This window comes from Pristis pectinata, chromosome 12, assembly GCF_009764475.1.
Source record: "Pristis pectinata isolate sPriPec2 chromosome 12, sPriPec2.1.pri, whole genome shotgun sequence".
NCBI lineage: Eukaryota > Metazoa > Chordata > Chondrichthyes > Rhinopristiformes > Pristidae > Pristis > Pristis pectinata.
The window spans coordinates 54176008-54191550 of NC_067416.1; the positions used below are offsets into that span (position 1 = coordinate 54176008).

General features: G+C 42.1%; 1 protein-coding gene across 1 annotated transcript; it reads left to right on the top strand.

The window, feature by feature from the left end:
- Positions 1-9014: 9014 nt before the first annotated feature.
- On the top strand, positions 9015-9911 carry LOC127576460 (probable G-protein coupled receptor 139). The gene has a single exon (XM_052026953.1). The coding sequence runs from the start codon at positions 9015-9017 to the stop codon at positions 9909-9911; it is 897 nt and encodes a 298-aa protein (XP_051882913.1).
- Positions 9912-15543: the final 5632 nt, after the last annotated feature.

Genomic DNA, 15543 nt, shown 5'->3' on the forward strand with positions numbered 1-15543 from the left:
AACAAAATAAGCACACACAATCTTCCACATTAATGCACACACACGGGAAGTCCTCACAATAATTGCACATTAATGGATATATTTGTGCAGGACATTCATTTACACACAAGCTAATGATGACTGGCGCTGCAACATAACATCAGAAGCACATGGACGTGAAAACACACAAGTTCACGCACAGGACCGCACACACATAGACACGCACAAACCAGCATACACACACGCGCACACAGACACAGACACACAGACACACACACACACACACACACAGACATATTCACACACACGCACACACAGACACCACACACACACACAGACATACACACACACACAGGCATGCACGCATGCAAAAACAAATAACCATGCAACGGAAGCCTCACCACATCAGACGCACATGCACAAAAAACATACACGAACAACATCCGTTAAATACACGCACAAACGCGCGCACACGTACGCGCGCGCATACACATATAAAAATGAACAACCATGCAGCTAGATGAAACAAAACTCGATCAATTGTCACACAAACGTACACGTAGAATCTCGCGTCAACGCAGTTGCTGTCACACGAAGGGCACATTGAATGTTGTACCGGATAATCTACCAACCGATAGTGAAGACGACCTCTCAGTGAAATAGATTTAGGCAATCCATTTCTGAAATTAACTTATTATACAAGCAGTACATCTGAAATCTATGTTAAATGCATGTTGCTATCGGGAAAATTTCTGTCATTCTCCATACTGGCCCGGCAAATTGCGCAGCAACTTTTTTCGGCGCAGTTTAATTATATAAAGGTTTTGCATCTGTTGGGTTTCTTCGCCCAACAGCGTTTACCACTTCCAAATAAGTTTATCAAAAACATCGCAAAAATAGCCAGTATCAAATGGTGCACCACTGGAGTAACCTATTCATAACATACTGACATTAAACGTTGAGAGAATGAACAAGTTGTGCATGAAACGGACCATGATGAGTCTCTATTGCTGGAACAGGCATTGGTTGTTGAGAAGTACTATTGACCTTAACGCAGAGAGTTCCTGGGAAATTAGATTCGCTGATTGAAAAATACATTTAAAAAACAAGAACAAACCATGACCTCGACTGGACAACATTGTGAATCAATTTCTCTTTCAACTTTTCGTAGATTTCACAGATAACATCGGGATTGAAGACATGGGGGAAGACAGAGAGAACATCCGGACGAGCGCTTCCACATTCATCATCCTGTTCGTCCTGAGTATTTCCTACGGAGCTGCCCTCACCCTGGTTAAGGTGAGTTTAGTACACGAATTCTTCCACCTGATTGTACAAACGTCGACTATTTTGCAGAAAAATGTCCTCGCATTACTGTCGCAGAATATAGAATACCTCTGTATTCACCATCCTCCCTTCACAGGTCACGTGATGGTGCGAATCTACGAACCCTTGCTTTCCTCTCATCATCCTCTTGAAATCTCAGTTGAACTGACTGAACATATCGTAATCTGAAGTGGAAAATGTAATGAACACAGTTTCAGTCAATCAGTCTGAATTGGTTATAACTGCAGATATGTCTTTATTGCAACTTTAATGCATCCAGTTGTATTATCTTTACCGGGTTCTTGAAGCTGATCCCTTCTAAAAATCTTTTTCAAACTTGGCATCAATCGGGTAACAATATGCAAAACACTGCAGACTGTGATATGCGGTTAAAAAAATGTAGTTGTTCACAAACATTCACAAGCACATGATTCATAAGCAATACACGCTGAAAGAGTACAGCCTACGGCGCTGCCCTGACCCTGGTAAAGGTGAATTTTATCCACGCGCTCTTCCACCTGATTTGAAGATGATGGACAAATGTCGATCATTTTGTAATTAAAAGTCCTCGCATCAAGGTTGCAGACCACTAATGTACTCATTTATTCTCCATCCTTCCTTCACAGGTCAAGTGATGGTGCGAATCTACGAACCCGCAGATTTCTCCCATCATTCTTTTGGCATCGCCACTGAAGTGACTGAAAATATCGCAATCTGAACTGGAAAATGTAATGGATAGCATGTCAGTCACTCAGACTGAATTGTTCATTATTGCGGGAGATGCCTTTGCTGTAACGTGTATGTATCAAATCCTGTTGTCTTTAAAACGAGAGGTCATATGTAAATAAGTCGACTTTCTCAGAGGTTATTCACACTTGTTCTATACCTCTTACCACGAATCATGCTTTTCACTTTTATGGTATACAGCGCACTTGTGCAGAAAGCTGCTACTTCAAACCTTCATTCGTTCTCCGAGGTGTCCGCAGGGATCACACTCTCTGTGACTCCCTCTTCCACTCATCCTTCCCCACATTTTCCCCTCCTTCCCCAGGCAATCGCCCCCGTAACCGCACAAGGTGTGAACACCTGGACCACCACCTACTCCATCGCCACCACCCAGGGTCCAGACAGCCCATCGAGGTGACGCTGTGATTTACTCGTGAATCCTGCGGTGTTTTGCATGGTATTCTGCTCTCCTGTTCCGGTCTGCTATGCATCAGTTTGGCCTTACGCAGATGTTGTGACGGCTTTGTCAAGCAGCTGCTCTCTGCCCGTCGCATTCCCACAACGACATTACACTCCGTGGCCTCCTCCACAGACAGGTCGAGGTTAACCGCAATTTAGGGGACAACACGATATTCCAGCCTGGTGGAGAATATCGAATTCTCAAACATCCGTTTTGTCCTTTTTTTTCTCCTGATTCAACTGACCCCATCACCATATCTCTTCCCCTTCTGCACCCTCTTATTAACCCATCGTTTAAACACTCGCCCTTCTAGATCCTTGCCGGACTACCCACTCTTCATGCGATGCTCCACTGCCATATTCCATGACTTCAGCCCTTTGCCACTTCTAAATAGCACCTCCAGGCGTCTATCAACTTTTTCACTTCTCCTTCCCCCTCTCAGCCACAGCCAATGACTTTAATCGGCCTATCACCTGCTATCTCATGATACCCCCCTTCGTCCAGCTTTACATACTCTGCTATCTTCCCTCTTTAAGTCCAGATGAAGGATTTCGTCCCGAAAGATGGACTGTTCACTTCTCTTCAGAGATGTTGCCCGACCCGTTGAGTGCCTCCAGCTCCATGTGTGTTGCACCTTCAGTTGTTACTTTCACTTGCATGCTTTTTTTTTTGTTATCTGGAACTGATAATGCATCTCCAATGAAAGAAGAACCAGCTTGGAATGCACTGAGTTCCTTTCATGAAGACTCCTGCACACCGTCATGTTCCCCCTCACAAAGATCGTTTCGCTTCGCGAACACCACTGTCCATGATGCAAATACCTCTCATTGAATTCAACGTCCGAATATTCTGTGAGGTCTAAGCTACTGTCGTTTATGGGAATGGTCCTTTGCCCCAATTAAATAAATAGCTGACGGTTCAGACAGTCTGCTCTCCGTGTGAAATACAGCTGTACTACGCACTTTATCTTAACTTTTGAAAACTTCCCCTGTAAATGGTTTTGAGTGAAACTATCAATAAACATAATTTCCACATAAATCAACTTGGTTTATTACATTCGTTACTATGAGGCATCTCCTCGTTTCTTCATTTTCGCTCTCACACTACAAGAGATGTCCCGAGTTATAATTCCCTTCTTGTCTGTCTGTGTTGGAATCCAAGTTTCGCTGACTAAGCAGGCACTGCACCATCTGATGCCCCGAGACGCTGAAGTCACTTTTCCCTGAGCCATGTTCTATCAAGCCCAGGGATGAAGTGGTGACGACCTCCACTAGAATTATGATCTGCCAAAGTTAACTAGTATGTAACGATGAACAGCCTGCTGCAACAAAGACTAACATGTATCATTGATACCACATAGTTTGGGGGACATTTTATCCTCAGTCTTCCAGGACATTGTGGGCGCACATTGACGCACTAGTGTCCTTGGAAATGATTGCGAAACTTTCTGTAAGTTTGTAGGGGGTGGGGGAAGGAAATAGCAAATGAATTATGGCGGCAGCGCCAATCTGAGATGAAATTGCACCGAGGAATATAGTTCTACAGGTAGTTCCTCCTCTGAAGTGCATTTCGGGATAAAACATGAGCGGCATCAATTTGCGCTTGATATCATTTAGATTTTGGGCTGTTCTTGGCCAATTGTCGTCTCTAAAATCCACAACAGCAGCGAGATATCCCGGTTCCAACCTACCTGATTCAAGAAAAAGTACTTGCCTGTAACCATCATATTCTTGAAAAGACTGTGCAACCTGAATCTTAACTCAGAAACAGCACAATACAAACCACCTCCTGCACTGTCACGGACGTTGCTAATTGTGTCTTGCACCGATGTCTTGTTTTGCGCAGTGTTTCCTACACTGTTTTGTCTAACTTATGTAAAATTTGTGTGGAATTTATATTACGTCCGTTGTCTGAATCCACGTTCCTGTGATGCTACTGCAAGCAAGACACTCCTTGCAACTCTAAATTACCGGACTTGCGTTAATGACATCAAACTTGATTGAAGAATTAATACTTCATCTGTAACGCAAAGGCGCTGCAGTCCAGTGAAGGACCCATGAATGCGCATCTAATTCACCATGTTGAGAGCAAACACTTGTTTCCATTGATTTCGACCAGGGAGTTATTTTAACGAAAGCTAAAGTCACAGTTTCTCTCGACACAATGGACACAAGGAGGCTGATGAAAGACCAGCTGGATGGAGAGCTACGGGAAAGAGGACGGGAAAGACTAATTGATAAACCAAAATGATGGGTCGTACAAAACATAACGGGCTGGTGGGAAAGTTAATGCAGATTCGATCGATAAGGCTGGAGAAAGCAAACTGAGAATAGAAGATCACGAACTGAATTTGATCAACCCATCGTTAGAATTAAAAGCTGCAGAGCATGGATAGTTTCGTCACGACAAATTCGCAGAGATTACTCCTGTCAATGTTGTGGTGCAGGAAGTGTACAAGCAGTGGGCCTGTTGCAATACAAATAGAAATATGTTAAAATGGTGCCGGAACTGAAAACAGGCCTCGAGAATCCTGCGTATATTGCCCGTGTAGTCTCCGACATGACACTGGTTTTGGGGCCAGTTTCTGTAGATGGGAATACGGGGGCCTTAAGACCAAGACCAGTCTCAAACGTTGTGAGCGCGATTGGAGCTTGTAGTTCACATAAGCCGTCCCTAGAGGGCTGGATGATGTGTGTTGGCAACAGGCTTGCGACGAGCGAAAGACAAAGAACATCGCTCAGGCAATTCAGTGAAGAAAGTAGCTGGACTGTGGAACAGACACAATCAACAACGTAGGTTTTTGTGCTGTTGTAACTTCATAGGAATCAAAAGCAAGGGTAAGGATTTGCTCCCCATATATTTGTTCCGTCATTCAAAGCAGATCCACAACTGATTACAATTTCCATAGTATACCATGGTATCCTATCTCAGTCTTGAAATTGTCGGCCCAAGCACCCAAAAAATTCTGAAGCAGAGCGGTAGATACTAGTTACATGGAAGTCAGATACTTTTCTTTTCCCAAAAGAAGTTACCTGACGCGGGGTCTCGACCCGAAACGTCGACCGCCTTTTTTTACCTCTACTTGGCACATTGCGTTTTCCCAGCTGTTTTCTGACTATAGGAAGCAACCAACACAATCAAAGACTCATTCCACACCGGACATTCTCACTTCTAACCACTTCCATCGCGCAGAAGTTACAAAAGCTTGAAATCACACACCACCAAGATCAAGGACAGCTTCAATTCCGCTGTTCTAAGACACATGAACAGACCTCTTGTTGGATAAAGATGAACTATTTACCTCAAAATCAACTTAGTCGTGGACTTTGCACCTCACTGTCTACATACACTGCATTTTTATGTACCTGTAACTACAGCATTGTATTCTGCATTTCTGGCATTTTCCTTTGTCTTCCCTCGGTGTACATAAATTTTGAAATGAACTGCATGGTGGCATGCAAAACAAAGTTGTTCATCGTATATCCCTTCGTGTAACAATAATAAACCAAATTACCAACTGAATCGGATCATATATCATTTCATTTTATGCTATTTGTAATCCTGAAAGATGAAGTCTTGGTTAAAATTGAACAATTTCTTGGCATATTTCTCCAGACTATTATAGACAAGGCTCGATTATTGATTATATTTCTTGCACTGATAATACAAGACTTAGTCACTGCTTACATTACTCCTGTCAATATGAAAGCATGGCTTTTCAGTTTGCATATAGCACCAGTCCTGATGGTGCATTCTGAAGCCTCTGTTAATTTGAATTTTACACTGTTTTTTTAATTGAACCATTTCCATTATATTTGGCAAATCCTTGCTGTGCATTTTATGGGCTCCTCGTCATCTTAATAAGTCACTTAAAAAACCACCATAGCCTCGTTGGTCTGGGTGGTTTCTTTTTAAACCAAACCAGTTTCTGGAAGCTTTGGTCCAAGATCTGCAAATATGTCATTGGCCTCATTGCAACCATTCTGTGGCATTCACGTTTCATTTTCGTTGATACGAGGAGATATCACTGTTTAATTTGATCTCCACCAAAATAACATACTTCCATAGAAATAACATCTCCCCTTAGGACCTGGACACAATCACTTTATTAAGCAGTGTCGAACACATATTGGACAAAAACCTCTGACAATTGGCCATCCCTCATGGTGCACTTCTTCATTATACTCTTCGCAATCACTCCTTATAATATGATGATTATTATTAAACCATTACACCGCCGACACTAACTCGACTCACTCTTCATCGTGCAGCAGTCCCTCGACCAACAGGCAGAGAACCGGTCAAGTCTTCCCCGTCAATTTAACTTTGGATGCATCCTTGGCTCATATTACACTAGTCATTGTTCCACTTGGTGAAGTCTCGGTCGGCATTAAAATGGTCGCAGTAACATGGTCCAGTCTACTTTAATACTATACTGCTCTCTAATACGATAGTGAAAATAACTGTTCACACCACAGTTCTCCATTTTCCATCCAGTCCATTGACTATTGATCTCACACTTTTAACGACTGCATGATGTGGCGGCTCGCTTCACCTTCGGTTTATCGTCATAAAACATGTTCATTTCTTCCTTTTGACGTTAGTCTCTTTTAGAACCGGCCATGTCACTATTCCTATAAATCTAAACATGAAAATACTCGAGTGTAATCCCATTTGTATCTCATCAGTGGTCATGAATTTCTGTGAAAAGTTTGCTTGTTTTAATTAGAGGACGGATGTTGAGACCAATTACCGTTCCAACCACATCTCTATTTTACCAAGTAAATTCTCTGTCTTAATTAAGCTAATCGCTGCACCATGATGTCATGCTTCTCTTTATGTGAGAGTGGCCCTTGTCTCCGTACACGAAACGTAGGAGTAAGTTTTGAACATGCACGGGAATTTCTACACTGGACAATGCTTGGCTGATTTCGCGTCAGGTCTATCCTCGGTTTCTGTTACCATGGACCAAAAGAGAAATCCGGTGAGCAATTGCAATGAAGACAAAAGATAAAAGGAGCGTGGAATGATATTAAGTGTATTTTCTCAGGAGCGAAAGTGGCTGCCGCAGATCTGGGAAATAGACGGGGAACCGGGTTGTATGAAACACAAGTAAATGTTTTACACAAATTAAGTTTTTGATTTTTTCAGGACGAAATAGCGATGACAATAGCAAATTAAAAATTCGGTTTATTATGTGCCTTGTTGTTGCACAGAGTTCTTAACTGGTGCATGTGTTATGAGCAGTTGCACTGATGAGTGAGATCACTCATCATCTCAGGGGACAGAAATGCTCTTTGTGGAAGAGTCCCTAAGTAATGCCCCTGGAGGCTGATCTCACTGTCCTTGTGGATTTTTCCTCGCATTATAAGTTTGCCAGGTTTTATCTTGGTTTATTCTCTTCTGCAGTCTTCCGATTTCCAGCAGTGACGGAGACCACGTAGAGGAGGAATGGTCTGGCTTCTAGAATTGCTGTTAGAACCTTTTTATTACCCGATTCTGGCAGCAATTGGAGTACCCGGTACGTCACAGATAGCTGTATGGTGGGACGCACAAAAAATTGATCGATGTTATGACTATCTGGAAACAGCAAAGTTCTTAATATAAAGAGGAAAGAACGAAAATCTCTGCAGGTCAGGCAGCATCATGGGAAACAGAAACTCTACCTGATCTATCGCTGATCGTATCCAACTGTCCTTTGCGGCACTCTCGTGTCTCACTGACATATAATGGCCATTTACCTAGAGCGCTACACCAAATCTCTTTCCTTGTCATCGTGTTTGGGAACTCTACACGAGAAATCCAATTGTATTACTGAATGCTAGATGACGGGAAACACCAGACCACGCTGCCCTTTGTTATCATCTTAATCGGTTATCAGCTCTTTTCCAATTAGGTCATTGATTGATTCAAGGTTATCCTCACACCTCACACCTTGACTCAGTTTCTCTCTCCGAAGTTGGTGCCAGTTTTCCAGGCATGCCATGATGTTTGTTTTTTTCACAACTCCAGCTTCCTGGCAATTTGTTTTACTGCGAACAGTTTTGCTTTTCTGTCTTTAAACGTGGATTAAACGTGATCTTCAACTTTATCCTTCGTAACGTATTTCTGCCTATTCAGAATCCATCACTTCAATGTCTTTGGAACGATCGCTCTGAAACCCTTGTCCGGGGTATGGAGTCAAGTACCAGAGGAACTAATTGCCTGAGATTGTGCCTTTGAAAGCAGAAGCCAAACTCTTAACAGCTAAAGTGGTCATTTCAGGCCAAGCGCATGCACAGCGCTTAAAGTCCGAGAAAATATAACTGCAGGTCCTGGAGATATGCAATAAAAGAAAATAAAATGTTGTAAGTAATCAGATCAGTTGGATCTACGGAGAGAGAAAGGACGAATCGCTTTCCAAGATGCTGCCTGACTTGTCTATTGTTTCCAACGTGATCTTTTTCATGTCGTTTAAGATGATGGGTCTTTTATCCTGTACGTTCATGATAATATCTTCTTTCATTCTGTCCCAGTGAACCTTATGGCGATTGCAATCCTGTCCCGCGGAAACTGCGGTCTCTCCAAATGTATCACACTTTATTTGGTGGCCATGGCGACGTCGGACCTCTCGGTGATTGTCTTCGAGGTGATATTAAACCGGGTTTCCGGTCTTTATTGGTCACAGTCCTTTCTGTTCTACACTCCCGTGTGCAGATTGATTCAATTCCTGGCTCCCGTCGCCATAGACTGTTCTGTTTGGTTCACGGTCGCTTTCACCTTTGATCGCTTTGTTGCCCTTTCTACTCAGAATCTGAAAAACGAATATTGCACCGAGAGAACCGCGGTTGTACTTCTCGTGACGCTGTGTGCGCTCTTCTGTTTAAAGAACCTTCCATGGCCCTTTGCGTATGTTGCCATTGATGTGTATAATGAAGGCATTTCGAGGGACTGTCGTATATCGTCACACTTTTACACTATGCCCGCATGGGTGGCATTTTCCTGGACTGAACAGCTGTTAACCCCAGTGGTTCCATTCTGTTTGATTTTGCTCTTTAACATACTCACGGTCAGACGCATATTATTTGCCAGTCGGATCCGCAGGAGCCTTCGGGACCTCAGCAGTGTGGTGAAAGAAAAGGACCCTGAAATGGGGAAACGCAGACAGTCCATCATTCTACTCCTCGCAATATCGAGTAGCTTTATCATGCTCTGGGCCACAACTGTCGCATATTTTATTTACTTTCAAACTACAAAAGCCTTTAGACGCAGAACCTGGATCAGACCTCTTGCAACATTTGAAAGAATTGGGGTGATGCTTCACCTGCTGAGCTCCTGCACAAATACAGCCATTTATTCCGTGACCCAGAGGAAGTTCAGAATGCAGCTTCTCCAAGCGCTCAAATACCTCCTGACTGGACTTTACAAATCAGTGAAATAAGAATAACCGTATTTCAAGTAATATAACAGCACAAGTCAGCCTGAATGCGACCAGCTGAACTTCACAGGTGCTCTCCACCAATGATCTTCCTTGCACATTCGGTTGGTTCCCAAACAGTGAATTTTGGAGCGAACTGCTAAAATGCACAGTGTCTTCTCAATATAGGAACAGCCCTAACGTTATCCATTCGTGTTATTGCATTCAATTTTTTTTTCACCCATGTTTCTTTAAAAGTAACTTCGAGCTGAGTTGCCTCGTGGCGAGAGATCGGCATGAGGGCAGGGTAAATCCTTCCACTGGAACCTCCCAACATTTTCTGTCTGAGTTTTTCACTCCGTTCCCAGTTTTGGCATCCTCCGAATCCACGCGACCGCGCATTCAGCTGCCAGAGTTGTAAAGCCTTGACTATCCTCCACACATCGCAGTGAGTTCCCTCATTGAAACACCATTGATAGCAATATCTCTAATTAAACGTTTGCCTATTTACCCGATTATCCACCGACGTGATCTGCAATGTCATTTTGTCTGATAACCCTCCTGTGTAGCACGTTTGGAAATGTCTTGTTCATCAATAAAGCAGAATTTTAAGTTATATGTTTTTCAATTCTGTTGAATTACTTGTTTTATTTTAGTTGGATCTGCGATTTCTATGAAATTAATCAAATTTGCAATCGATATCATGAAATGAATGCGCGCTGTTACTTCTCTGATTTTTTTAGCCGTTCTTGTTGGAGCAACTCTGTAATCCCGGGAATAACCTGGTGAATCGTTTCTGGGTTGCTTCCAAAATGAATACAACCTTGAATCAATAAGGAGAACAAGATTATACACATTGCGCCAGGGGCAGACTCAGTAACACCATATACAATTGTAACAATGCTTCTCTATTTGAAATGTCCAACCTCAGATATGTGAATGACGATATACAATTTGTCTTCTCACTAAATTGTCGTACTTCCATGCTAGATATTTGTGTTTCATGCAGATTACTTGCATCGAAATCTGAAAGAATTTCGATGTTTGGACGGCAAATCTTACTCCGTTCTAAACGCCCTGAAATAATCTCAGTTTGCACCCGATGATGTACTTGAATCTCCAACAATACTTACTCTCCGCACAGCGAAATATGTGCACTTTGTAAAGAAGTAATACCACCGCATTGAGGAAATGGATTATCCTGAGTGGGCATGAATAGTTAAATTCGAAATGCAGATTTATTACATCAGGAAAGAAAAACTTCAAATGGCCAAATGTTAACATTCCCTTCAGTATAAACCCATTGAGCAAAACAACCTTCCATGTGAAACATCCTGTGCCCAATCTGGAACAGAAATCTTTCTCTGCTGCAGGCTGAATTCATGGTGACCTCCACAGAGGTCAACGTAAAATTGGTTTTGAATATATTTATTTTAATTATGATTGAAATTCAACAGAAGAATAAAATAATATAATAAAATAAAAATATCCGAAAATATATGTTCAAATTCATATATAGTATCAAATTCATAGAGGCTTCCAGGTAAATATCCGCGGGAAAGTCAAAACATAAACCTCCAAATCAAATGATAGATTTGGCTAACTTAAGATAAAATTGTGTTCTTTGCGGTCGTATAACATTGAGACTTCTTGTCTTCTGGTTTTGTCTATGTTTCTTAGGGGGAAACGAATTTGACATTGCACATACTCAATTAGATCTGTATCCGTAAAACCGTACCTTTTAATGCATGCAGGAAGATTTCTCTTCTTTTTATTTCCATCGGTCTCTCAGTGTTCCGTATGCTCTAACACTCTCACTCTCTCTTTTACTCTTCACTCTCATGCATACACAGATACAGACAACATACAGACAGACACGCACGCGCACACACACACACACACACACACACACACACACACACACACACAAACTTTCTATATTTTCCTGTCACTTCTTTCACCATATCAGAATATCAGTCTCACTTGCTCTGTATCAATGAATAAAATGTTTTCAGGTTGCCTCTCAGTTCCTTCAAGACCAATGTTCCGCACTGTCGAAAGAGTTTCATCATGCATTTCATGTCCACTGCCGGGAAAAGTTCACACAGCCTCATCACAGGTAATATCCGTGCCAATTATTGACTTCTGGCTGTATCAAAATAAAAAAAAATGTACAATGAGGCATACGAACTGAGTTTGGACACAGTACCGCTTAAAGCAACTTCACCAGATTTCACCGGTTTCAAACAAGGCGGGAATTCGTTAGGAATACCACGAATTAGATATGGAATGAATATCTTTCCAGACGATCCCATCAAACTCCCCCACATCAGGTGACAGTGAAGATGCATGCAATAAATATAATACAGAGAACATCGTGCTGTCTTCTGGGGGACAAAAGAATTTAAAATCAAAACGTGGTTCATCTTTCCCTCAAATCATTGTTTGAAAAAACAACAAATCGTGCTCATCGTCCCTGATGTGCAGACTGCATGCCCCCGTTATCCTTTTCCATCAAGTAGTGGAAATCTCAGGCAAAATATGGTTAATTAATAAGGAAACAATCCAACGCCCATTCTAGTTTAAATGGAGCTCAGAATAGACTTCATAATGGTTCGCTACTATATCTTCCGTATCAACAACCAAAAGCCGCAACGCAATGCTAAAACGATTACAACTGATTAAGATAAAAACAGACTCCCAATATTAATTCACCGGACATTGGTATCATTTGGTCAGACGCACAACACCTTGTACCCCTGCACTACATGGGGAGGCCAACATGTACAGTTGCAACCGGAAATGCACAGGTGCGGACATTTATGTCCTGGGCTAACACGCGCGCAAATAAATTGCACGAACACGCTTAAACGAATATGCACTCTTGTTCAAGAACCATTAAGTTACAGACATACTTCAGACACCTCCCCCAGCAAATTAGCTCTCATTTATGACACGAATATTGAAGAGTCCAAATTTTCATGCCCAAAACCCATATATTACTGTGTATTCTTCGAGACGAATGAAAGGATCAAATTGAAGATAAATAGTTTGATTCTACAGCTGGTATCAAGGTTTATGGTCAGACTGATATCAAGTAGATATCAGCAGCCGGTTGGCCAAATATATCGCATATCCATTGCTTTTCTTCACAAATACTGAAGAAAAACGGAACAGCAATGATTGCGCTGAATATGATTTTATCCCAGTAAACGCAGATAATGAGTAATGCAAGAACCTTCAATGCAGATACAATACCAAGGCGACAGAAATAAGACCCATTTTAGACCAAATAAATGAAAAGGTCAACAGAGACGCTGTTATCCCCAATGAATCCCAGAAGACATCCGTCAGTCTCTACACGGAGAGGACAGACGATCTTAATGTGTCAGTGGAGTGAGATTTCTGGAAGCTGGGCCTGCTGTCGATGAATGAAGGGTAGATTCTGTCAATGTGCAAACGGAAAGCTGGCTCCCTCTGCTGCCCGTGCATAAATGGGAGAGGCAAGCAAACGGCAATCAATTTCATCCCATGTTGGAATGTGATGAGGTTAACGGGATAAAGAGACCTTATCAACAGTTGAAGAACTATTATCGTTCCCGCTATTCAAATGGAAACAGGGTGCAAACGTAATGCAATGTTATTTTAATCGTAACAACATTAACAGGACCAGACGGGAGTAAAAGCTTTTCTTCGCAATTTACTGGAAATATTCCTTGCAAAAATGAAGAGAAGACAAAACATTTCAGGTAGCACTTCGATATATAGGGAGAGAGTCTGGAAAAAAAAAACTGCTGAAAGCAAAAAAAAAGCAGACGAGACAAACCGGGAATAAAAAAAATCATCGGGCAGATCAGGCTGAACGTGGAGAGGGAGAAATGGACTTCAGGATTCAGGAAGTTCACTCACATGAACTATCGCAGGCAGATTATGTCCATCAGTTTTAATAATGTGTACAGGGAACCCAATGTAATGATTTGCAGGTTGGTGACTTCACATGTGCCGGCGTAAGATCTACAAATGCTGCGTGATGTTAGGTTCTCGTCCACTGTTGGTAAAAGTCAAAGTCGAGCTTAGTGTCAGCTGCACAACTGCATGTCTGCACATGTGCAATGAAAAACTTACTATGCATCGCAGGCACATAGAGTTGTTTCAGTAGCATTAGCATTACAATGAAACCTAAATTCAGAGCTAATTATGCACAATTTTACAAGGAAGAACACAATTTCTGCAGTATCCATGCAAGATACTGCATGCGCAGTCCATGTGAGGGCAAAGAGGTTATCCAGTTCCTAAACTGCAGTGATTAAGGTTGTGCCTATTGGTTCAAGAACGGAACATTGAAGGGAAGTCGAGGTTCTTGAACCTTGTGCTGTGGGACGTCAGACTTATACACCTGGAAACGGCAAGGAAACACTACGTTCCCTGACGTGGAACCTGTGCGCAGCAGCGAAAGCACCGAATCCTGAGCACACAACCGTCAGAGAGACTGGTTAACCGTTTGTAACTTCAACTCTGCTATGGCGTCCATCTTTGGTCAACTGCAAATCCCTCCACTTCCGCACTCCAACACTCATCTCCCTGCGTGCTTTAAAAATGCAAACAAACGTACCACCTTTCGTGTATCGCTTGGGAGTTATATTGAAATCGAACTCGCTCTTCATTGTTTTTTTTGTTTTCAGCAAAGTGGGTCAAGAGCAGCTGGATTCTTTGAAGCGATATACCGATGGAATTATTGACATGAAGGGAATCAGATGCAGACATAGAGATTCTGCAGCGAAATGGAGCTGTTGTTTCAGGTCAGTCATGGTCTTAAATTACCAGGTGCAAATGTCCAGATATCATACTCTGCAATTACATCTTTTGCTTCTGGTGTAGAATCTGAAGTAGCAGAGGGTGGGGGTTCTTGTTTCAACATTGGTTTCACTGGAGACAAAAAAGCCTTATCTTCCCGGACTTGGAATCGAACCTGGGCCGCAACAGCAAAAGCGCCGAATCCTGACCACAAGACTACAAGGGTCACATTTGAGCGCATTGCAGTTAAGGAAAATCTCTCTCTTTCCAGACCCTGTTGAACCTGATTATTTTTCCAGTGTTTTTTTTTTAAATTTTATTATTTTCTTTAAACCACATTTGTTTCCGCGCTCAAATAGTAACATAATTCGACAGAGTTCACTGTGGGAGAAGCAACTTCAAACCTCAAGGGATCTAAATGTGGGAATGGCTAGGTTAAAGTAATCAGGGAGATGTTGAGTGTAATACTGCATGTAGAAGGACACATCTGATACAAACTGTTGCAGGACCTGGTGAAGAAGACACAGATAACAGCCCAATCTTAAATGTATGAAGACAATTTTTAATATTGCGCACAGATGTTCAGGGCCTTTTGTGATATAATAAAGTATATGCTCCAGAAGAATGTGCAAAGCGGCCAAAGCGAGTGTGATAGAGATAGGTGCAGGGCACTGTGACGTTCAGATCAAGACAGGGTCCAGTAGAATATAAAAGTAATCATGTTCTTATGTGGTATAAATGAGGACCGAACCTTGTACAATGTGAACAAAGGAAGGAACCAGTTTGAACATATGCAAATACAAGGCCTAACAGGAAAAGAGACTTTTGAAATATAGATTAAAACAGCGTCAATACCTCTCTA